General features: G+C 37.0%; 1 protein-coding gene across 8 annotated transcripts in view; it reads right to left on the bottom strand.

Moving 5' to 3' along the window:
- Sdccag8 (serologically defined colon cancer antigen 8) overlaps nucleotides 1-26,583 on the bottom strand; it is a 214,869-nt gene that overhangs the window by 156,577 nt on the left and 31,709 nt on the right. For all 8 annotated transcript variants that reach the window (XM_005374761.2, XM_013520314.1, XM_013520317.1 and 5 more), the window contains exons 7-10: nucleotides 26,512-26,576; nucleotides 23,604-23,792; nucleotides 16,082-16,220; nucleotides 6,462-6,614 (exon numbers count right to left, since the gene is read on the bottom strand). In XM_005374761.2, coding sequence (XP_005374818.1) covers nucleotides 6,462-6,614; nucleotides 16,082-16,220; nucleotides 23,604-23,792; nucleotides 26,512-26,576 — 546 coding nt within the window. The remainder of the gene's footprint in view (nucleotides 1-6,461; nucleotides 6,615-16,081; nucleotides 16,221-23,603; nucleotides 23,793-26,511; nucleotides 26,577-26,583) is intronic.

Below are 26,583 nucleotides of genomic sequence, written 5' to 3'. Positions count from 1 at the left end.
TTTGGTTTTCCTTGTGTATCATTCATTTATTCAATAAATATACATCTGAGCACATTTGATGTGATAGGGATATCCTCAAACAGTGAGTACGTCAGATCATTCATGCAAGGGACTCCCAGTAATAGGGGAGGCAAACTATTCAACAAAAACTTGCAATGAATTGAGTTATGGGAACCCACGGAGACAATCCCAACTCAGCGTTGGGAGGCTCTCAGAGGAAGTGGTGTCAAGAACTCTGAAGGACCATTTAAAGAGGGCAAAGGAAAATTCCTCCAGTCCTGGGCAAACCACATGCAAAGTCATGAAATGAAAAGAAACATGATGGGGAATTGGCATGTTTGCATGTTGGGGAAGTGCAAGGAGGTCCATATTGTGGGGAGGCAAGAAAAAAATAAAAGAGAGAAGAGACTAGGGAGCCAAAGAGAGAAATAATGTGGAATCTTTATGTTATGCTAAAGGATCCTAAATTCTATCCAAGGTTGCAGAGAGACTTGAAAGAACTTTAAAGCAAAAGCTGGCATATTGAGATGTTCATTTTAGAAATATCATTCTGGCTGTACTTTCGAGAACAGATGGGAAAGAGGTGAGAGTGGAGGCAAGGACACCAAAAGGGGCTGCAGGAACCATCTAAGGGGTAGCATTCGGAGGGAGAGACCAAGTGATGTGAAATGCCGAGGGCCTTGCATCTCCAGAATTTAGTGGTGGTGAGACGTGGACAGAGAGTGAGGAGAGTAAGGTGACAAGATTTCTGTGCTGGGTAACTGGATGAAGAGTGGTTCCACTGGGATACGGAAGATAGGGAGCTGGTTTGAGAGCTCAGTAGAAAGTTAAAGATTTAGGAATCCATACTACACACATGGAATTAAAGTCACAGTAGTGCTAAAGATATTTAAACCTGTCTCACTGCTAACTAAACTACAGAACTTTCCATCACTCTGATTTCCGGATGTGTCTCTTTCTTTGTCTCAAAGGTGCACGATATCATTCTCCCAAATTAAGAATACAGACACCAAGAAATCCAGAAAAGAGTACTTTTAAGGAGAATAAAAATGGCAAAAAATCAGTATATGCAGTGCAGGAAGGTCTCTGGTGAGCAGAGCAATGGTAATTTCCATGGCTATGGGCACAGAAGCTGCAGTGCAGTGGGATAAGAGCAAATGGAGGTAAGAAAACTGAGACCGTATGCATGAACAAATTTTTCAGGAAACTTAATTAGAAACAGAAAGAGCAAGGAGGCATATGGGATTGCTGAGGTGGTTTCCAACCTTGGCAGCACACGGAATCATGTGGGTAGCTTGAAAAAGTACACCTGGATATTCTGAGGTAGCTGGTTTGGAGCACAGTTTGGGCAACGAGATTTTTGTAACTTCTTGTGTACTAAAGATTGAAACCACCAGACTAGAAAGAAAGACTGTTTCTTTGAGCAGGTGAAGAAAATTGGGATTTTCCTGATGATAAGAAAGGCTATAGTGAAGGAATAGTTGAAGACAGGAATGAGAGGACAAATGAAACAAGCTCCTTCAGGTGGGAAAGGGGCTGAGCCACAAGGAGAAGGGGTGAACATTAGGCTTACGGCTTTTCCACTCTGACAGGGTTAAGATGCACGGAAAATGATTTCATGACAAAGGTGAGAGGGAAGGTGAATAGTTGAAGTGGTTATCACCTAAAGGCTTCAGTTTTCTTTATTAGGTAAGGAAGGCTGTCTTCTGAGATGGAGGGGGAAAGTGGCGTGGTAGAGAATAGGAGAATAAAAGTGATAGCAAATAGTCTTGGAAAACTAGGTCCCAGATGCCATCCCTTCCTGCCTGGACTGCTATAATTGCCTCCCACCTGATCTCTCACCCATCTGGTTCCCCTCATAATCTAGGGATAAGTGATTCTTCTCATATATAAATGGCATTATGACACTGTGTGATTTAAAGCCATTCAATGTCTTTTCATCACTTTCCAGATAAGATTTAAAATTCTTTGCACAGATTTTAAAGCCATGAACTGCTGCCCGCTGCCACACCACTCTGTCTTGGAGCCAGCTGAGAATGAAACCTCTACAAACTGTGAGCTAAATAAACTTTTCCCCCTTTAACTTCGGGTGTTGGGTAGTTTCTCCCAGCAAGGAGAAAGTTAAGACACTCCCTACGCTCCAGCCACCAGATATTCTCTGAATATCTAGAAAGTACAGTGCTTCCACCCTCAGAATCTTGGGTGTGTCATCTTACTGGGTTTGAAACTCTTCTCTCTTCCTCACCTGACTTTGCCTTCTCAAACTTTTCAGGTCTTATTTCAAAATTCTATGAGAAGTCTCTTATGACTTCCCAGACTATTTCAGATTTCCCTTTTACACTTGCTCACAGGACTTTGTATTAAACCTTCAGGCTTTGTCACAATCATAACTGAAAACTCACTTACGACAGTACTTGCTTAATGTACTTCTCTCAAGAGTCTAAGTATTATGAGAGAATTATATCGGTTCCCTGTAACTAATACAACCCCAGTTCCTCCAATTAATACACACTGAGTGCTGAAAAAATGGGAGAGAAAGATATGCACAAGAGGACTGCTACGGAATACTGAGAAAAGTATGGACAACAAAGACTCAGAGCAGAAGTGCCACCTGTCATGGACTTTTCCTCAGCTGCGACCACCAATCTAGGGCACAAAGGTAGGCAGTTCCGACATACTTTAAAAAAAAAAAATCAGTAAGCTAAGAAGTTTACAGTATATGCCTCAAATGACCCATATGACTTAAAAGAATAGGGGTTGTGATTTTTTCTTTTTCTATATTTTTAGGCCTGAACAATGCCTTATAAAGAGCACATACTCAGTAAGTATTTGCTGAATGAGAATTATCACACACTGGAGTATTATGACACAGTATTTAGGGAAAAAGCTATGAATCCACTTTAAAAATGTTTGTGAATCCACTTTAAATATCTAGTTGCGTTAATTTTACTCTGTTAGAGCAAACTTAACATCTTCAGACTGGGTCACTGACACCCATACCACACTTTTCTAATGAAAATATGCGCTTTCGCATAATGGTAACTGGCTGTGTGTGTCAGTAGCTGCACTGGTGGAAGACAGCATGCAATCTTTGTGTTTACCCACCTGATACAACCAGTGACAAAGTGTGTACACATGCATCAAAATATAATAGTTGAGTTTTACTCATATTACACACCATGTTACATTGGGGCGGTACCAAGAATTGAACTCATGGCCTCATGCTTGCCAGGTGGGTACTGGGCCACTGAGCTACATCCCTGGCCCTGTGTTACATTTTTAAAAATTAAATGTATTCTTTTGATTTTTCTTGTAGAATTCAGTACAGTGCTGCATGAAAATCTGCTCTTACAAACTTTGGGCTACTGATAGTGACTTGGATCATGCAAGCTAAAGAAGTCACCAATATATGATAGATAGAGATATGACAGATAAAGAAGTATAGAACAAAGACCTTGATTCAGATGAGGAAGAACACAGTAAAGTAAATAAATATTCAACTAGTCAAAATGCTACAAAATGGTCATGCATACCTGCCTGATCCAATGTTAGAACTAGGTCAGTAAAGATTCTTAGGTTCTTGCCAGGGGTGAAACCTATTGGATGGAAGCCAATACTGCAATTCAATGTTGGAAATTGTTTGTAATAGATGATATGCTACAAGATGTTTTGAAATGCACTAATAATGAAATACAAGTAAAACATTCTATACGTATCAATGGTAATACTCAAGAATGTACTTATCAGGACACTTCACTATCTGAACTAAAAGCCTTCATAGCAGGACTTTATCATTCTAATCATAAGAATCTAAAAGATTGATAGAGAAATGACAGATATGGCATTGAATTTTTAGAAAAATAATGACACTCAAGAGATTTGCTTTCCTTCAAAATTACCTATGTTTTGATGACATAAGGATCCACCAAAGAAGAAAAATATTCAACAACGTGGCTGCTATTTACTCATTTGTTGAAATCTTTGTTTCAAACTGTCAAGCAATTTATACATCATCCAAGTATATGAAAACTGATAATCAGCTTGCATCATTTGATGGTTGTTGAAGCTTTCAGTAGCATAGGACAAATAAACCTTCCAAATATGGTATAAAAATATGTGCCCTGGAAGATGCAAAGAGATTTTACACTATGAATTTAGAAATTTATCCTGGAACTCAGCCACCAGGTCTTTCTTTGTGCAGTAATGAACTGTATGACTTTGTGAAGAGACTGGTTGCACCTATTTCAAAAAGTAACACAGATGTCACATGTGACAATTGGTTTACAAGTTACCCACTGATGTTATATTTGCTAAAAGAATACCAGTTGACCAGCATAAGAACTATTTCTAAGAACAAAGCTGAGATTTCTGAAAAAATGTTGCAAGTTCACAACAAAGAAATGTGTAGTACAGTCTTTGGATTTCAGAAAGACATAATATTGTCCTCTTATATGGGTAAGAAAAACAAAGTAATATCAGCACTATCAATGTTACACCATGATGATAAGATTGATAGTGAGGCTGGGTGTGCTGGCACATGCCTATAATCCCAGCACTCAGGAGGCTGAGGCAGGGGGATCCTTTAAATTCAAGGTCAGCCTGCATAACATAGTGAGTTTAAGGTTAGACTGGACCACCTAGGGAGACCCTGTCTCAAACAAACAAACAAGCAAACAAACAAACAAATTGATATGAATCCTTAACACAAATGAAGCCAGAAATAGTCACATTTTACACCAAAATGAAAAGCAAAGTAGATGCTGACAAGTTATGCAGCAACTATGATGTCACTTGAAACACAAAGCATTGGCCAATGGTTGTGTTTTACTTGATCCTAAACATGTCAGGCATAAATAGTTTCAGTTTGCAAAGAAAGTAACAAGCAGAAAGTCTCATGGAGAAATTTTTTACAAAATTGGTAAATGATCTGGAATTGATAAATGATCCGTTACAACAGAGGAAGAACAGTGTATTTACCCAAAGAACTCCTCTAAAGAATTCTGGAGCAGACCAGTGAACAGACTGGTGAAACATCACAGGAACCTCTTAAGAAAACAGGAAGACTAGCAAGATGTCAAGTATGTCCTACCAAAGAAGATAGGAAAACAAAACACGTGCTATCAATGTAAGTGGGACTTATGTATGGGACATACTGTTCTCATGTGTAAAAACTGCCTTAGGTATGATAATTGAAGTAAAGATTACTTTTGTGTTAGAGTTTTATTTGTATTTTCATTATAGTTCACATAGGAATTTACTTCTGCTGGTATCTTTTGGGTTTATTAAGCGATCAATTGATGGAGAAAATATTAATGTTTATTCTAAAGACTCAATATATATTTGATATTTTGTTTTACTGGTATTTCATTTTCCTGCTAAGTGAACATTGTATAATATAATAGGAAGCCCCTGACAAAAGAGGAAGACGAGAGGTGACAAGTGTAATCTGCCAAACAGGAAAGGAAAGCTAAGCACATGTGCTGTCGCTGTGAGCAGGACTTGTATACGGAACATGCAGTTATCTAGTGTGATAATTGAAGCAAAGATTATTTCTGTGATAGAGTGTTGTTTGTATTTTCATTGTAGTTCACATAGGAATTTATTTCTGCTATTATTTTCTAGATCTTGTAAGCAGGTAAACAGATGATATTAAAAATGTTGATGTTTATTCTACACACTCATTACATATTAAGAATTTAATTTTTACTTTACTGATATTTTATTTTCTTGTTAAGTACACATTGCTTAATATAGTAAACTCATAAAATTAAACTTAATAATTCATAAATAGAAATACTCCTAAAAAATAAAGCTGGGCATTACACACCCCCATAACATGCTTTTTCCAAAAATTTGCTGTGATGCCCCCAGGGTTACAGCTAGGTTCCAAAATGTTATTGTTTTTTTAAAAAACATTTTCTATTATCTGTCCCTTTTGTCTTTAATTTTTCCCCTCCATTTGTTCATTTGGTTATGGCCACTATTCATCATATAGTTTGTCTGAACTGATTCCCTATGGTTTGTAAAATCAGTTTTTCTTGATTACTCAGTTTCTTACATGTGTTTTATATCTTATGCATGTTTAATTTGTTTTCTGGGATAAAAGGGAGGGTCATTTCTCCTTTATTTAGACAAATATGTAGTCTAGGTATCTTCAGAGATCCTGCTCTCCTTTGGCAAACATGAATGAGAGAAATCAGAACAGAATAGTGGGGTTAAAGTAAATTCAGAATTTCAATATACAGAATTCAACTGATTATTTTATTTTGAAAGGTCAGAAAAGAAACTGCACTGAGAAATAGATGAAATAATATGCTATTTTTAATGAACTCTAAATTATGAGAAATTTGATTTATAAATGTTTTAAAAAGTAAAGTTCACCCAAGCACGGTAGCCCCCAGAATCATCTGGGACAGCATCACTAGTATGTCAATGTGGATGACAAGTGAAGTCCTAAGTACCTTAGATTCCATGTCTTCCTTTTCTTTTGCAATTTCTTTTTTCATCATCTCTTTGTCTAAGGCCCTTTTCTCTTGCTGAGATGAAAGTTCTTTTTCAAGTCGCTCTGTCTGCCTCTCCAGTTCACTCTTTAGCTGCTCACACTGGATTAAAGCCTGCCAGAGGGAAAGAATAAGGCCAAAGTGAGACACGAAGCCTTGCGTTGATTTAAAATAGTTAAATCTCATTGTAAAGTCTCCTAGAATGATTTTGCATTCATTTATGAACACCAGTTACTATGCTCAACTGTTTCAAGATTCATAATTAAGGCTATGTTAACTAATCAACTAGAAAATTCAGGCAACACACCTTGCCAACGGCCCTCAGCAAGGTGAATCAGAATTTGAAGATAGTTCAGAAAAATCATCTGTTCTATTATTTTAATTACATATCATGTTAGTCCTTTGTAAAACACAAATTTCATTGATTTCTCATGGCCTCATGAGTAAAAATTATTTGAATACTTTAAGTGGTAAACATAAGAGTTTTTAAATAAGATGTTGAGTACTGTATTTTATTACACACAGGTTTCTATTTTTTAACGGTATATTAACAAAGATTTCTTAACTATAAAATTTAGTTCATTCCTTCAGAACATACAACTAATATAAAAATTAGGTAATAAGGTTTAAATAAGGAAAGGCTCAAAACAGAACTTACTGCTTAGTTTTATGAAGATTCTGATAGTGGTAAAAGTTTATAATTGTTCTTTAGTATAAATTTCCCACTCTGCATGGCCAGAAATGAAAACTCTCTAATGTCTTTTTGGCCCCATTTATAATAATACCTTTATATATGATATAATGCCTAATACTAAAATATGGCTTTAAAATCATAATTTTAAAGAATCTCAATAAAACTAGGGTGTTATAGTATCTTAATCTTATCCCAGTCACTCCTATCTATAATATCCATTTCACTCAACCTTTATTTTTACATCAGTTGGTAAAAAGCACAAAGTCTGCTGTGACTTGCACACTGTGATTATAAATTTGATAGTCACATTTTGATAATGGCAAGGAAACTGGTCTCAGCATATGCTTGTCTTATGTATTGTTATACTTCCCTCTGGTGAAAGGTGCAATAAATACAGACAAAAACTTCTAGGACATACGAATTTTCTTTATTTAGAAAGCAACAAACTTCAAAAAAGTTTCTGGTTTCTTTTGCAAAGTTTCTACACTCCTAGGCACACATAAAGTATGAGGGTAAAATTCTACTGTGTCAAATTAAGTTAAAAAAAGACAAAAAATTTTTCCTAGGGAGCTAGTCCCCATCTAAACTCTAGTTGAGAATACGTGGGAAAAAAACCTTTATCTTGATTTTAAAAGAAATGAAAAAACATGATTTTTCCATAATTGAAGCCCTTAGAGCTTGAAACATTATGAATCAGTAACTTTTGGGCTTCAAAATACAATTACCCTTGTGCAAAATATTTTATATCAATCTAATAACTTTCACTGATATAATGAATACTATGTGTATGAATGAATAAAATGATTATGGAATGCAAGGCGATGTAGCCAATCTGCAGGTTTTCAACTGAACAAGAACTCAGGAATCAACATTATTAAGTACAGGAATCGTTAAAAGAGGCTACTAAGGAACTAACAATTAGGTTCCAATGAAGAGCGCTAAATAATCTGTTTAAAGAATTTACTCATTTCAGGAACAAGGAATAAATGATCCTGCTAGGACAAGAGGTCAAATATGAAGGTAAGATGATTCTGCAGGAGGCACAAGGCCAGCCAGGTGTGGTGAGCAGTACGCTCTGCAATCTCAGCAGTCTGGGAGGCTGAGACAGGAGAATGGCAAGTTTGAACCCAGCCTGGGCAACTTAATGACTTAGGGAGGAGAACATATTTCAATATAAAATTGAAAAAGAAGGGGCTGGGGATTTAGCTCAGTGGCAAAAGCGCCTGCCTGGCAAGCACAAGGTCGTGAGTTCGGTTCCTGGTACTGGAGAAAAATCAAAAAAAAGAAAAAGAGCTGGAGAAGTAGCTCTGTGTGACGGCTCTCTCTCAAAATTAAAAACTAGGTTAATAAGTGATTATTGCTATCTCTTCGTGTCTAACCAGTGATCTCATATTTTTTTTTTTTTGAGGTATTGGAGATTGAACCCAGGGCCTTCACACTGAGTTATGTTTCCAGTTCGTAAGTCTGTTATTTATTTATTTACTTATAAAGTTTGAGACAGGGAGACAGGGTCTCACTAAAATAACTAAGTTGCCCAGGCTGGGCTCCAACTTGTGATTCTCCTGCCTCAGCTTCCCAGAGTTTTAGGATTATAGGCATGCATCACAATTCTGATGATCTTTTACTTCTATTTATGTTTATTTTAATTAACATCTCCATCTGGTCACAATGAAGAAAATATTAATGGTTAGTAACAATTGAAAATAGAAAATGGATTTACCTTTTCTAAAAATATCTCTTTTATAACGAACCTCATTAGAAGATCTGGGCCTTCTAAGTAAGTATTTATGAACCATTAGCACTAATGTTTTCTCGTTAATTAGTACAGGATTCCCTCTTTTTCAGAATCCCAGCTGACTGCATCCCCTCCCCCATTATGCTCAATTTAGCCATCATTAAAGGCATAAGGACTAAATTCGCAAAGGCAGGGTCAGTGAACAGTCAACTACAATGAGAGGACATCTTTATAGATGACCAGGTCAATGGGCCTTACTATACCAAAAGACACAAAATACTGTCCCCAATAAAATTTACATCTGGTCAACTCAATTTTTAAAATAGAAAATCTGAGCCAGGGATATAGCTCAGTGGCACAAGTGCCTCCCTGGCAAGTGCAAGGTCTTGAGTTCCATTCCCGGTACCAAAAATAAGTAAGTAAACATAAGTCTGTATTTAAAATAAAAAAAAATAGAAAATCTATCTTAAGACATACATATAAGTCTTTCCAGTTGCTAGGGATGTTTTCCCAGAAATGCTAGAGATAGAAGAATTTGTGACTAAAGAATTAGATATGAGAAATACATAGTATGCTTATGAACATAAACTTTAGAACTTGTGAACATGTTTTATCTTTATGAAGTAAAGCCCATAAGATGATCATCAACACATTTAAGCGTGCAGCTTGTAAGTTCAAATTATTGACTCTAATCTTTTGTTTTTGTTTTAATTTTTTAAAATTTTTATTAGTACATGTTTGCCTACATAATGATTACATACATAGTGGGAGTTGGTACATGTGCACGATATATTTTATTTTTACTTCTCCTTTGACTGTAATTTATAAACACTTGCTTAACAGAAGTTTGTTATTCTATTTCTATCTCCTATTGTCAAGACACAGTCATGCCACATTCTAGACATTCAGCATTAGGCAACTTCATCAGGCAAACTATACACTTACATAAATGCAGAAGGCATAGCTCAGTCATACGATGTTGCCTCTTGATGCAGTCAAGAGGTGCAATAAACTTGAAATGTATAAAGTTGCTCCTAGTGCAACACAGCAACACACTGTTTTACGGTAAATTTTTTTATAAGTAGAAGTAATACGTCCCAAAACGGTTGAAAATAGTACATACATAAACCAGTAACATATTGTTGTTTATTATCAAGTGTTGTGTGTTACACCTAATTGCATGTGCTATATATTTTACACAACTGGAAGCCCACTAGACTTGATTTTATCAGCATCGCCAAAACTCTGAGAGTAATTTGTTGCATTATGACCTTAATAAGGCTAAACTGTCACTAAGTGATAGGAAATTTTCAGCTCTGTTACCTTAAGTTACCACAGTCCTATATGCAGTCTGCCCTTGAGCAAAACATTGGTATGCAGCACATAACTGTACGGATAACCTTTGTTTTTCAGCAGGTAATATGCAGGCCAAAAGGCATTATTTTCTATGCTGTGACTACAATCAAATGCTTTTCTGATTTTCTTTCTACTCTGTTGTTTCTAATTTCTAGCTTTTTGGTTCTACTGAAATTAAAGAAATGGAATAATTTGGATATCTAGAAAAGGCAAAAATATTTTTTGGAAACATTTATCCAACCTGTCAGGTTGCTATTTTTGAAAACGTCTTTCTTTAGAGGGTTATCTCAGGATATGCTCACCCTAAGTCCATCCAAGGTGGGTGTCTTCAGGCCCTTACACCATTCAACAATTTCCCTCCCAAGACAAGCAGGGAGGTGTGAGTGAGGCCTACTCACCTCTACCCACATGTCACTACATGTCCTCTACTTCTCCACTCTTATTTATCCCTAGGTTAATTTATTTTTGTGTCTTAAAATTACCAGCAGTTGTAGTAACTTGCAATTTTCAAATAAAACATTAATTGAACAGTTACTATATGTCAGGTATGTCCATGTATGCCAAATGGCTTACATGGATTCATTTAATTAACTCCATAAAGAAATTTTAAGTGGTTTTAACTCAGTTAAAGAAATTGGACTTTAAGACTTTAAATAATTGTCCAAATCACAGATCTAGAAAGTGGAAAAATAGAATTTTGATCCAAAGTAGTTCCACACCAGAATCCATGAATGGCACTGTAATATTCTCATGTTATATACTTATTTTCTTACAATAATCCCTAGGCATTTGCACTGCCTCTATAAATGTAAATACACAGCATAATGTAACTACCTACTTAGCATGCAATACACAAATACAACACTAGATGGCAACAAATGTCAAGGAACTAAAGAACAAAGTATTTCCTAGTTCAGTAATAAAGGTAGTAGTTGGTTTTCAAATTAAAATATCAGGGCTGGGGATTTAGCTCAGTGGCAAAAGCGCCTGCCTGGCAAGCGCAAGGTCGTGAGTTCGGTTCCTGGTACCGGAGAAAAACCAAAAAAAAAAAAAAAACAAATTAGAATATCAACATCCTGGTGTTTTAATACTCTCTGCAAACAAAATTGGTATGTCTTAACAAACTGTCTAGGTAAAAACTCCTAGCCTTGCATTACATTTTGTAAAGTACTTAGTAATCAATCCTTGTTACTAATTCAGTGAAAAAATGCTAGATTCATAATACACAGTGCCTTGTTTGTTCTTAACTGTTAAATTTTAAAAAGCATTAATTATGAAATTTCATTGTTATATTTAAAACTAATGACTGGCTTCTATTCGGCAAACATGAACTGTGCAATTAATATGTAAATGGTCTTGTGAGGAATATAACGGTAGATGTCACACACCTGATTTTCATGGCCTTTTGGTGGAGAGGGCTATAAACACAGCCACCAAAACATAAACATAACATTCAGTAGGAATATACAGGAGGAAGAGATTAATTCAAACAAGAAGAGGCTGGGGAAAACTTCTGGGAACCCTGCCACCTGAGTTGAGCATCCTCTGTTAAATAGCTATTTCACAGACTAATACAGGGCAACAACACAAAACAAAACAAAAAAACATTAGCATGAGCAAATTCTTGACAATGGTCAATTGTAGTTCATGTTCTTGGAATGAGAACAGCTTATATAGAAGAGTGTAGTGAAAGTTAAGTCTAGGAAAATTAGATCAGGGTCAGACTAGTATGAAAGATCTGCTAAAAACTTATTTTTTATTTTACTGCGAGAAAGGAGCTACCTGAATGCAGAGATTTACAATTCAGAAGCCTAAGACAGCAATGTAAAATATGTAGAAGAAACCCAAGGGAAATCAGCCACAATGCTATTGCAATAGTTTGTACACTGCATATAAAGACTTCAGCCAGGCCAGGTATGGCTGGGATACCAGTTACTCAGAAGACAAGTTTGATGGCAGCCCAACTTAGTGAGACCCTGCCTCAAAATAAAAAATAAAAAGGGCTGGGGTATAGCTCAGTGGTAGAGTGTCTGTGCAGTATGTATGAGACCCCGATTCAATCTCTGGTAGTGCACACACATACACACACAGACACGATTTGGGTCAGAGCAGGGATGAAAGAATGGAAAGGTAGGCACAGCCAAACTGGGGAATCAAATGGGGTCAGAGGTTGGCAAATGACTGGCTATCAAGATTCAGGACGAGGGACAGCCAAGATGCTTAACAACTGTAAGCTGGGGTTGTTGGTAAGATGGCGATATGATTATGTGAAACAACAATGTAGAAAACAGTAGAAGAAAAAGTAGGGGCAGATGGGAAGGTGGAGAGAATAACTCGGTTGAACAGTAGATTCTAGTGGCACAGCATCCACATAGGAGGTCTAGTAGCAACGAGAAATGTAGGTCTTGGGCTCAGGAGAGCAGTGAGAGCTAAGAGCATAAAGTGGGGTGTTCACACACAAATGTACATTTGGTTATAAGGAGAGGAACAAAGTCCAGGAAATCAAGGCAACAAGGGTGGAAGTCTAGGAAGTAGCTCTGAGGAATGTCTATATTTAGGAGTCGTGGAAAACAAGTCAAACCAGGAGAGAAGATAAGAACCGTACAAAGGTGATCCAGAAGAGTAAAATATCAGCTAAGTCAAGTTACAAGATGCTACGTTGTGTTATGATAGGACAGTGAATGGCTCCCAAACTACATATAGGGTTTGGGTGGAGTGAGGATTGAGATGAGGTCACTGGACTTGGTAATCAGAAAGTGCCCGGTGATCATCACGTGAGCAATTCAGTAGCAGTTCAAATTGTGCTGTCATTTGTTGAAAACCTGACTGCAGTGTGATCAGAAGTGAAAGGAAAGCTACCAGGCAGACAGCTGTAAGTTTTGGCGGTGAAAGGATGGACTGAGGTAGGAAACTCAGTGGACGCAGATCAGGTGAAGGCTTCTCGTCTCAGGGAGAGCAGTCATATAGAGAACTGGGGCTGGGGGCGGTGGTGAGGAAGGCGATGCAGGAGTGATGTAGTTGATGCAAGTGGGTCAGGGCCCCGGATCCTAGACGTACACGACATGAAGATATTAGAGAAAGAGATTCACCTTGGGAAAGAGGAAGGCCAGAAACGAAGAAGCAGTGAGTGGAAGTGACATTCAAGGGGTCAGACGATGTTGGGAAGAGGCCAGCTGTTGAGAGTGAGGTGCTAGGCCTGGAGCTGGCACAGTAAGGAGGAGGAGTTCATGTGTGGAGTATATGATGCAGTGAACAGCAGAGAAAAAACGGTCAAGCAGCTCTTATGACTACGTACCTAAGTACTATGTACTGAGGCTGCCAGGGGAACTTAGTGGGTAGCTTAAACAAATCCATTCAGCAGTGGTTGGTAGGCTGAAAACAGCAGTAGAAAAAAAATCAAGTGTGACTGAGAATAACTTCCCCTAGCAACTGGCAAAGCAGGTAAACTGGAAAGGTAATACCCAAGGAATTCTAGAGTGCTGGTGAGAACAGGGTTGAATTCCTCAGTGGATATTACTGAGTCCCTATTATGTGCTGAGCCCTGCGGAATGTACTAGCAATTTAACAGTGGACAAGGCAGATCAAGAACTTATTGTCAGAGATCTCAAAGTTTAATGAAGGATACAGATAAGTAAGCAATAATAACACATTTTGATAAATGTTGTAACGTGGAGTGGTTCGCAGCTGGGCACAAAATTGCTGGGCAAGAAAAGTGTTATAAAAAAATTCAAGAAAACTTCACAAGCTAAGAATCGCACTTAGTGACTGGTTGGAAGCTAGGGTGAAGGCCAGGATGAAACCTGGTTTCCCAGTCAGACACTGTAGAGGACAAGGTGCCACTCACTGAGTTAGAGGCCACAGAAAGAGCAGCAGCTCCGGGGCTATGGGTGCATATAAGGAGTTCTATGTGATCTTCTAAAATTCATACGTAAGTGAGAAGGGAAGAAGACCAGCTCTAACACAAAAGAAAATAAAAGAGCGATCTAAAGGGAAGAGGCTGGAGAACCAGAGGCAGGAATGAGGACAGGGAGCAGATTTCACTGGGATGGGGAGAGAGCTTTGGCTAGAGAGTGGTTTCAGAATTGGAGATCTTAGGGACGCTTCTGTTGGATTTACAGCAGAGTAGGGAGAAAATACTGGAGTTACTGAGCTAAAGAGGGTTGGCGTTACACACGTTAACGTGGATGTGGAAACGTTTAAGGATGATGAGAAGAGAGAAGTTGGAGGCTGAAGGCTCAGATGCTAAAGCTCTTAAAAAGTGTCCAAGAGTGTTTTCTAGATGGAGACTTTCTGGTAAGACAGGGAGAACACAGACTCACTGATTTCAAAAGAGAAGTGCTACCCAAATTTCGAAGAGGAATGCTAACAATAGCAGGTGCCCAAACAAAGGCCTGGAAGTGGGAACAAAGAGTGAAGTAAATGCAGCCCCTCCATCCTAGCCACTTGAGATGACATGAATGGCAGAAGGGCCCTTACTTGAGGTTTTGAGAGTCACAATATCCTTAGGGAACAGTGACAGGGTTCAGAACGGATGAGGAAACATACGAGGGGGTTGGGTTAGATTGAAGCAGAAAGAGAGATTCAGATTTCAAGCACTTTAGATTAGAGATGCTCAACCAGCACACGTTATCCAATAAGACTTTTGAATGATGAATATGTTCTATATCTGCACTGTCACTATGGTAATCACTAGCTAGCTATGGATAGTAATCATTTGAAGTATGACCAGTGTGTTTATAAAAAATACAAAGCAACTTTAACGGCTTGCCCCTGGTGGGAAACCTGTGGCAGGTGTACCGAAGCAGGCTGTTTGTACCACTGAAAGCTCTAAAACTGGTTTTAGCTGCATCCCCAAACAACAGCAATGAATCAAGGGCAAGTCTATTATTCAAAGTTCCTGGAACTCAAAACACGGCCTGATCACTAGTGTTAACTGCTGTTGTCATTATCATCATTATGAAACATATTTGACTTAGCTTACAATGGATTCAAACTCATAGCTGTTACTAAATATATGTATATTACTATGTTTGGCATATGTAGATGTTCTAAAAATTTCCCAGGTATAGAGGAGAAACAGTTGTCTTTAGTTATACATAGACATATACAAATGATTGACCATGGGTGCTAAGATTTTCATAGCACTGAAAGAAATAGTAAACAAAAAGATAAAAATATTAGGTACACAAGTCTCTCAAAGCACTTTACCATATTGTACTACAATCTTTAAATAGTACAGTGGACCCTTGAGTTACAACCAGCCTGGTGTATGGACAACCTGGGTTATGACCGGAATTTTAGTTTTAATTTGCTACCAAAGTCTTGAGTTATGACCCGGTTGCTGGGCACTTGTATTTCCCAATGGTATCAGATATAGATTTAACCCTTGAAGAATTCTAGAAAGAACATTACAACATCCTTTCCTGTAGGGGGTTAACTGAGAAATCCTGGGCCAATGTCTCTCTAAGGACAGAGATCTGCCAGTATGCAGGAGAGAGACTTTGAAGGCTGTGTAGAGAAGCCTGAACCTTTAATTGATAACCTCAGTTATACCCAGCCCTCAGGAACGAATTGAGATCGAAAATCGAAGGTCTACTGTAATGTAGCAGAGTATTTGCAGAGAAATAAGAATTCTCCAAATAGTGAGTTTGTTCAGTTTAGAAAAGTCAACTTTAACATACTGGCATTCTTGTGTGTGTGTTTAGGAAAAGCTTAGTCATGGAAGAATAATTACAGAAACAGGAAAAAAAAAAGAGCGGTTCTACAATGCCTTTATTATCATCCTATTAGACTTGCCTTGGTCTTTTCAAAATTGGCTTCCTCAGTCATATGCACAGCTTCTTTCACCTGCTCATAAGCACTTGTTTCTCTTTGCTGCACATCTGCCAAGCTGCTCCTTACAGAAATGAGTGCAGACATTAAGTCGTCTCTTTCCCTGTCAGCACAAAGGGAACATTCAAAAGAAGAAATGATCAAATGATTGCATACTCCTAAGTCAGGGGGGGAAAGCATCAGTACATATTAGAGGACCCACGGTGGGCTAGCTCAGCACACAGCAAAGCTCAGCCCAGAGAACGACCTTCCGTCCTCACTTGGCAAGTGACAGTCAAGCAGCCAGAAAGGCTGAGAGCATTCGTGGAGGACAGCATCTGCACGGGACTATAAGCTACTGTGGGGAGGGCTGGCATACTGAGGGTTGTGAGTAGAGCCCTAAAAAGAGCAAATTAGTTAGAAAAAAGGAGGGGAAGTAAGAAGGGGAAAAGCAACAGATAGGTATTGTAGCTCAAAGTAGAAATTAACATTTTTAAGAAGGGAGGAAGGAAAAGGCAAAAGATTTTATGTTATCTGAAGAGAAACAAACTCTAGTTTCATAAAAAAAAATAGAAGAAGAGAAGCAAGAAGAAGAGGAGGAGAAAGAAGGGAAGAGGAGGAGGAGGAAGTAAAAGAGGAGGAAACAACCAAGTTTTGTTTATATCACTGATTTTTCTCTCATTTATCTGAACAAATATATGTTCTTTTCCTTTCATCTTCCTCCACAATCCACTTTTACATCCTTCTCTTTCAATTAAATTCTTTCAGCTCTTTCTGAGCACATTCTTTTCTTTCAAAGGGTAGTACTGTTGAAACCTCCAAACTCCTGGTTATGCATATTAATACTCAGAATTTAACAAAACCACTGGGTTTGGTCACTGCCAAGCAGCCTGCACCCCCCCGGCAACTCTCAGAAATCCCCTAAGCTAAACTGTTCATTAGGGGGAGACGTGAACAGAATGCCAAAAGGATTTGGCACGTAAAATAGTAAGGATCCAATCCCATGGGTTAAATAAATCCCATATAAAATTTCCAAGATATTTGGAATTTATCGGCTGAATAAAAATATCCAGTAGACCAAAGAAAAAGTGAGGTGGGAACTTTCTATATAAACAAAGCCAAGGGGGGAAAAATATGTTGGGCAGTTACATATGGTATTCTCTGCTTTATTAAAGAACGCAAGTTGTAAACTGTTTCAAATTCAGTTGGAATAAACGCTTGCAGGTCCCTTTTCACTGCCAAGTTCTAAACTATCAGAAAACAGCCAGCTGTGATTTCTTTCAATTTAGCAAACTTTGAAGACTCATACTTTAGATGATTATAAACGCTAAATTGGAATTAATCACTGACTCCATTTAAAAAAATCTTACAGATAAAATAATTTGAACAATTTGTGTTATTTGGAAAGCAGCTATACTTCAAGAAACATATAATGCTGAACAAAGTTACGATTAGTAGTAGTTTCATAAAGCTTTTTTGATAAAAAAATGAATAAATTGCTATAAGTGTAAAATTCAAGGGGTTATGATGCTCTTCACTTTAGAAATTCCTGGTTTGAAATTGATAAAAATTGTTTAATTTTTTTACTCTAAAGGAAATAAAAAGGAGTAAATTGCCTTGATTAACTATAATCAAGCACAATAATTATGCGAAAAAGTGAGAGAATCAAAGCAAAATGAAATTTTTTAGCTAATATAAAAAATAAATTCCAGGCAAGCAAAATTGAATTTGTATTTATTTGCATTTCCAAAAGAATCCATATAACATTCTTTTCTGTTCCTGATACTGTGCCGTCATAAAGTCCAAGCTTCAAATAAAAGGAATGCATAAAATAACTCCGTGTTTCTAAGTATGCTAACAGACAGATCATAACAGCTCAACATCTAACAGGTTTGCTTTTTAAGGGAGATTTACTTTTAAGACAACCTCTTACCAGGACAGTCTCCTATCAAGAGGAGCATCTGTCACACAGTAAATGCTCAGTGCAATAAGTGACAAAAGAAAAGTGCAGGAATAAAGACATCCATAGCAGCTGGGCATCAGAAGAAGTGAGGTAAAGCTCCTTCCTGGTTCTAGCATTATAAAATTGAAACTGAAAAAGTCATCTGAATATTTAGAACTGGAAAATAGTCAGGTTAGTTGCTCTAGTTCACAAATATTTCAAAATATAAACTCAGCAACTTTAAATCGAGTTACAGAAAATCAATAAAAATAAACCCCCAAAAACATCATTATCAGACTCATCATTTAACAGTATGCAAAGTGATTATACTAAATATCTGTACAACCACTGGGTCACCGCACTCCAACTTTCTGCCTGACAAAAGCTTGCAGGTGGCCTTTAGCTGATCTGGGAAGCTTGGAGGAAGCCATTTTGGCAGTCTAAGATTAACTGCTTAGTCACCACATTGTGGTTGCTTTTTTTGTTTTCTTTGTTTTAACTCGCTCAGCCCATATAAAATAATGAGCACCCAAAAAATAAGGAGCTCTGGGCCAGCAACCCTCTCTCATCAACACGATGCCTTGCTTGTGGATCCATTCCCATGTTCACGTGGCTGTTACTTTCTCGAACAATCTCACATTTTTCAGCTCCGCACTTGTCCCTAGGATCTAACAGTGCTACCAGTTATCTACGCTTCAGGAACAGTCAACTGCAGTCAGCCAGGGTAACCCCCAGTCAGTCGCAGTCCTGCTCCACAGGTCCCTGGGCCACAAGCTCAGCCTACAGCCAGGCCTGAGGGAGGCTCTCATAAGAGACAGTTGCATAGATTACATGATATATCAGTGTGAAAGTTGAGAAGGAAGTCCTCTAGATTACCATCTGCCAGGAAAAAGTTCCTCCACTGCTTAAAAACGTCATGTGAATGTTCTGATGAATGTGATCAAGGAATTTCTAGAAACAGAGCAAGCAACACAGTATTAATCTCTCAACATTCCACGAGCTTCATGAGAGGCAGCTGAGCAGAAAGACAATGTAAAGAGTGTGAACGCCAGTTCAGGGGTGGAAAAGCATGTGCTTACACAAACTAACAAGCACGAAATATTTAAGGAACTTAGTGAAACAACCAGAGCAGGAAAAAGACTGAAAAAGTCTCTTAATGATCTCAGCCAAGTGTTTAAAAATAAGCAGAGAATTGGTCTGTTATATATACATGAGTTTTATCTTGAACTATGGAGTACCTAAGAAATACGTTATAATTCCTAAATCACTCCAACACTTGCTATCCATCTTAAGCACTACACAGCACCATTAAGTATGATTACTACTATTTTAAAAAAGGTCTAAAAGGCTGACTACAACATTTCTTTGTTCCTCATTTCTAGGAAGTTCCTGTATATCTTTCAAAGCCAACTATAGAGAACACTGCCAATGATCTACCCCAAAATCACGAGCTGGCCTAAAGACTCAAGATAGTTCTGTGGTAATTACTTATCCTTTAAAAACATACACTGAATCTTCTCCAATGTATTTTGAGCTACCAGAAAGGAATTTAATATAAACCAGTTCCATCTTGATTACCACTGAAGGTATCTGACCAGCAAACAAAAGAATAAAAAAAGGGGGGTTACTCTTACTCTAACCTCCCTTATGGAATAAAGAGGCCCAAGAGAAACACAGTTCAGAAACACTCCGAAGGCTCCAAATCAACCATAAAAATGTATCAGCTGTCATCAACAGTCATTAAGTATACTTGGCAAAACATCCTTAAGGTCCTAACAAAATACCACAGATATATGGGTGGTCTGGTCTCAAATTATGCCTCATCTCCTCTTTGTCAACTGCACAAATCATTCTCATGTGATAAAGTCAAAACAGTACATGCTAAAAAGGGTGATTATTAGGGTGGGAGAAAAAGGGGGAAATGGGGAATATAAATGATCAGAGATATTACACATGTGCATATGCCAAAAGAAAACCCATTATAATGTGCATGCATTGATTTAAAAATTGTATATACTAAACAAGGCAGCTTAGAGCTGGTGTCATAATACCACATTTCCAAAAGTGGCCAGCAAACTCTTGATTTACCATATTTAGGGTATAATTTTTAAATCTCATTTTAAAATCTTGCAGTAAATACTACAATAACAGATTACTGAGGGGTCAGGCTTCTGACTGAATAAAATTAGAAATCTAAACCTAGCAAGTGTTGGACACTATACAAAGTCAGCATGGCACTCAATAGTCAATATTCTGCAATTAACACGTTGGGAAAAGCTGAACGCTAGCTTAGGCCAAGGGAATCATACAGACACACACAAAAAAATACCAACTGAAAATAAAAGCAGAAAACTTTCATTCTATTCTGTTATTAAAGCAGAACACAGGACAAAGATATGCTGACAAAGCAACAAATTGAACTAAGTAGGTTGACATTAACTTTAAGAGGCTGAGATCAAATTGAGGATAGAGACAAAGGAATACATAAGTGAGCAAGAATCCAATTTCTAAATGACTGCCAGACTTGGAACCAATGTAAACACTGTAGCTTCCTTTAAAAATATTTTTCTCATGACCGACAGGGATGGATAATATGAAAGGCGATACAGCAGAGGGAAGAAACCCTGGTTTTTACTTGTTGGTTGGTTTTCTTGGACTAGTTTTAAACTCTGTCTCTTTTTATCTGAGTAGTATGTAATGTTCTTTTTTTTTTTTTTTAAGAATTTGTTTCATTATATTGTACTTGCAAAATTAGTTACCAATATGGTTAAAGGCCAATTTCAAACAAACTTAATTCCAATGCCTTCTACTATCTCTTCAGTAGTAATTGCTCTTAAATATAAGGTGTCTATTCTTTCAAACCTTTTTCTATGCATATGTATCAAACTAGAGAAAATATGCTGTATTGCTGTGTATGGTCTTAGAAAATACAAATGGTTTTATCTTTAGCTGTTTTGTTTTTTTCAGTAATATATTTTGGAGTTAGTCCCATATTAGTACACATAGATCTACTTAAATTCTTTTTTTTTTTTAACACTATACACAACACATAGTTTATCCAAATCATAGTTTAGTTACTCTCAATGGAAGATATGTAGGTTGTTCACATCATTACAATCAACACTGCAAAAAAGCATTCCCTGTAAATGTCTCATTATGCATGCACAGAAGGTTTTTCTCTATCATAGATTTTGAAAGGTATAACAAATAATTTAAATATTAAATGGATAGTACTAAATTACTCTCCAAAGTGGCTGTACCAATTTGTACTTCTACTAGCAGGATATGAAGATACGCACTTACTTATGACCTTACACCTCCTGGAATGATCAGTGTTCTTTAATTTTACCATTCTAATGGTTGGTATTTTTCTGAGATTGAATTTCCTTGAATATTAGCAGAACAAATACCTTCTCTTGTACTGACATCTTCTTATTCACCCATTTTTTTTTTCTCCTTACTGTGCAACTGGGCATTTTGTTGGTTTTTTTGTTTATTTCAAAGGAAATTCTTTGTATCCTCACTAATATTTTGTTATGTATAAAAAATATTTTTCCCAGTCTCTTCACCTAATTTGAAATATTTTATCATAGTGAATTTATTTATTTGTAATTCATTTTTTAATTTTTGCAGTGTTAGGGATGCAACCCAGGGGCCTTGTACATGCTAGGTAAACACTTTACAACTCATTTATATCCCTAACCCATGAATTTATCTTTTAAGGAAGTCAAATACGTCATTTTTTTCCCTTTATAATCTTCGGTTTTCATATCATGCTTGGCATTGTAACAAGCTCAATGCTATGAATGCAATCTTCTATATTTATTTAGAATACATTTATAGTCTGAATTATATTTGGCTCTATAAACTATCTTGAACTTACTTTTATAAGGTAAAATTCTATTTTTTTTTTCAATTATAAAAAGGAAATTTTTAAATTTATCTAAGCTTCAGTTTCCCTAGCTATAATGTGGGGTAATAATATCTTAAAAAAATGATATATTCAGATTAAGAGATTCTGTTTTTAAATTGCATGGCACAGCCCTTGACAAATAATAAATGTTCACTACATGTTATGAAGATGTAAAAATACAGTGAATAGTTAATGGCTATATTAATATATATGAATATAGTAATTTAAAAATAGTTAATAATATGATATTTAACAAAACCAGAACCATCTGGCAGATCATAAAACATATCAGCCAGCCCATACTGGAGGCTCAGTTTTTAATACAGCACCCAGCAGGCTAACCATGTGTGAAAACCATAGCTGCCAGATACACTGAGTGGTCTTGTACTTCGGAAGGTACTGAGGCATTTCAGTGTTTACTGAGCATTTAACATAGGTCAAGAAGTATTTTTAACATTATATCCCTTAAAGAGTTCTCAAAGTACCTTCTGAATTAGGTACCTTTATGACCATTTTTATTTACTTATTTAAAAAGACAGGGATCATTCCCAGAATATCAGGTCTTGATTTCTGGATTTGAGACACAGTCTCACTACGTTGTTCAGGCTGGCCTTGAACACACTATGTAGTCCAGGCTGGCCTCGAACTCATGGCAATACTCCTGCCTCAGCCTCTCGAGTGCTAGGATTACAGGCATGAAGCACCATGCTGGGCTCTACTACCATTTTTAAAATGAGAGAATTAAGGCAGAAACAGAAACATTGAGTACCTACTGCAGGCCAGGCAAGGAATCAGAGCTGCAGAAAGAAGCAAAACACAGTTTCTGTCTCCAAGTGTACACAATATATTATAAAATCACAGGAGGAAAGAATCAAAGTCAGTTGAGGGCACAACGGGATAGCATTTAGTGAAAATGCTTCCAAAAGGAAATAATGTTTGGGCTACTGATGTGAGCAGAGCAGAGAGAGGTGATTTTGAACATGGAAAAAAAGTACAGAGTATGAGGAAACACATACTCCAAACCATTACAAAGTTCCAGTGAATAAAATTTTCTCAGAAAAAGGCTTCTAATGGAACAGTGAAAATGGAACCAAAAAAGAGGTACAGAAAATTGTAGTTATTTCAGCCTAGCTGAAAACTTGCACAACCTAAATGCTTGAGTGTAATCTGTCCTTAGCTCTTCAGTATCACCGCCATGATGCACCATCATCTTTCCTCCACTGTACTCACAATGCTCCGCACAGCAGGCACAGGATGAAGATGGGGTCACAGCTCACGCCACCTACACTGCGACAGGGAAACTCAAGCGCAATCATAGAAATTCCTACCACACTGGTTTTCCTGAAGAACGGTGGTAGATTTAAAGTTATAGATTCATAGAACTGAACAGCATTGTAAAGAGTATCCAGTTGAATTCTTTTACTTCAACGTAAGACTGAAACTAAGCGATAAATTTGTCCAAAGTGATATGGTTACTCACAGTTGGCTGAACCTTTCTTCAAGAAAGCTACAACAAAGTAACCTTTAAAATCTACTTTACTTGAAACTTAACATTAATCACATGTGATTTAGCATGGGGATAAAGAACAGGTGCCCTTTAAAGACATAATTTTCTATGTTGCCAAAGGCCTTGCATGGAGAAGCATACTTACTTAGTCAGTCTTTCGATGGTCTGGATGTGAACATTATTATGGGTTTGGGAAAGAACAGCTTCATGCTGAGCACACTTCAAACAAAGACCACCAACATGGCTGGAGATATTAGTAGCAAGAAGAGACTCTTTATGCTTTAGTCGCTGCTTAAGATCTTCACAATTTTTCCGATATTCAGCTAAGTCTTTCCTAAGGAGAAGGAAAAAAAAACTATCAAATCACCAGATAAAAGTACACTACTTTCAAATGAATCGTCATAGTGAATTACTACATTATTAGTAGTATAATAGGTAGGATAGGATAGGATAGGTAGGATAGCTACCTTACTCCATTTACAGTATACGTAGTACCTTATTAATTCTTACCACAACCCTGAAATGCAGGTGTGATTATCCTGACACATTGAATGTAATGAGACTTGAATATATTAAATAATTAATTCAGCTTCTTGTAAAATTAAAAAAAAAAATTAGATTCCCAACATAGGATCCTACCTCCTGGTACACTGTCCACAAAACACAAATAAATCCTGAATAGTTCTCTTAAGGGGTGAGACAATGTAATACAACATCATAGAAGTGAAGGAAATACCTTATTTCAAGAAATAACTCCATAAAATGTATAGAGAATACCTAAAGTTGACGTAAAGAACACGAATTTTACCTGTGACTAATTTAGTATTTCCCGTTTTTAGGAGGAAAAGATTAAAAATGATCTAACCAGAAAGTTCTGCAAAGAGTTGTTTCAAAAGAAGGTAAACTACAGAAAGAAGTCAAATAGAATTTACCAGTCATTTCAAAAGCAGCAGCTATCAGTTGGAAGTAAGCAGGTTGCTAAAGAAAAGGATGAGAGAAAATGGTTGGTGTGTGTGTGTGTATGTGTGTAAGAATTTTGCTGTTCTGGGATCATTCTGGATGAAAATTTTCTCCAAATTGACTTTTATAGAATTAAGTGACCAGTATATGACTTGCATTTTCCTTCTTCTTCACAGAAATGTAACAGAAAATGGTCCCCTTAGCCAGTATACTTCAGTTTCTTAGTTGCCCAGGTAATAGTTCCTGTTTTAGTTCTAGTTGCTACTGGTCTCTTAGAAATGGCTGGCTACTGTGATGCATAACTGGTCGCTATGATGCACATTATATAAACCAATCCCCAATTAACAAGCCATTCTGCCTCTGTATTTCCTGCTTGCTTATCTCATAAAAGCCCTAGACCACCAGAGATCAGGACCTGATATTCTGGGAATGATCCCGATCAGTGTTCACTGATGTAAATAAATCTGCCTCCAAATCCTAGGTGTCATCTTGGTGTTTCTGCTTGCCATTCTAGTAATGCTTTGGTAAGGTCAATTTGAGCAACTGAGCTTTGTTGCCTCATGTCCCTTTCCCACTCTAAGTTGGTTTACACACACACACACACACACACACACACACACACAAACATACAGTGACATACACACAGAGACATATTTTTTCAAGATAGGGTCTTACTATGTTGCTCAGGCTAGCCTTGAACTTGCAATTCTCCCACCTCAGCCAGCCTCTGAGCAGCTGATATTATAGGCCCGTGTCATCACACCTAGCTCCTATCGTACATATATTTTAAAGAAACTCCCTACCTCAAAAAGGCGACAATACTGTAAGTTCCTGAGACAGTGAAGGGAGCCACTTTATCTCAAGCTTTGTCTACTCCTGTTGTCAGCATTTTCATCCCCAGGGGAGTATAATTATTAATTTGCTCACCATCAGACAAAAAGCCAAAAACTACGACACTTGGTTATCAGGCACTTTTTAAACTCCTTGTGTTTGGGAGCTCTCTAAGAACACAGGGAAGATGGGAAAGATCTATGGACAATTAAGGATTAACAAAAGCTAATGTCATAATGGCTTAAAATTTGTGGGGGCTATTTTTACTCCGACTCCAAGATAGCATCTTTAACATAGTGAAGTTTTCCTTTTCAGTATCATGAAGACAAAGTCTGACTTTCAAAGGCTCTATAAAAAGAAATTTGGAAACACATTCCAGAGTCAAAGTGTCCCATTATTAATTTCTTTCAGGTTCAGGCTCAAAACAAAGTATATTTAGTTACAAAAATGACAAAAGAGCAAATTTAAGAGCAGCAGCTTTATAGCTGGAGTTTTGGAATAGTAATTTTAATACTTTCTTTAAGAAAATGCCTCTTTAATCTTAAATCGTAATTTAAAAAAAGAAACAGAAGAATGTAGAGAACAAAGTCTAATTCACTGCAAGTTGGTTTTTTTAATGTAATTAAAAAGAGCATAATTGAATTCTGAATGAGAGAGGTCACATTCTTATAAGTCTAAAGACCTAAACATAGATTACTTCCAAAACTCAATAAGATCAAATAGGTATTAAAAGCAAAGGTAAAAAGCAAGAAAACAAATATTAGACTATTCTTTTTTTTGTTTGTTTGTTTTTCTCCAGTACCGGGAACCGAACTCACAACCTTGTGCTTGCCAGGCAAGCGCTTTGCCGCTGAGCTAAATCCCCAGCCCCGACTATTCTTTAAATGTTAGGTTTCTTAACAAAAAAGTAAACTCTCTACAGAAATCCTAAAACTCATGAGAGTAAACTATGAAAGGCATAAGAATACTTTAAAAATGTTAACTATAAAAGCAAAATTTATAAAAATAGCTAGCAATCCTTATTTCTATATCCTTATACCTGAAGGGATAAACTTTATAATTTGTTACACAGAAATGAGATTTAGAAAAGGACTCACAATGCTTTTCAGGCTTCACTTATCTGAATAAATTTTTATACTGTATATAAAATGTTTTCAAGCAATTCTAACATTGAGTAATTCTGGCAGTTCCTCAAACATTCAAGTACTTTCTAAGACAATTATGCTTTTGCGTATGGATGCTAATGGATGATTTCACTTTACCTCAAAAACGTCAATTCAGATTCTAGAATTTCACTTTTTGCCTCATATGTAAATTTTAGCTTCTCCTGTAGA

The sequence above is a fragment of the Chinchilla lanigera genome, unplaced genomic scaffold, assembly GCF_000276665.1.
Source record: "Chinchilla lanigera isolate Chin_1 unplaced genomic scaffold, ChiLan1.0 scaffold00005, whole genome shotgun sequence".
NCBI classification, from domain to species: domain Eukaryota; kingdom Metazoa; phylum Chordata; class Mammalia; order Rodentia; family Chinchillidae; genus Chinchilla; species Chinchilla lanigera.
This window is presented reverse-complemented; position numbering and strand designations above follow the sequence as displayed.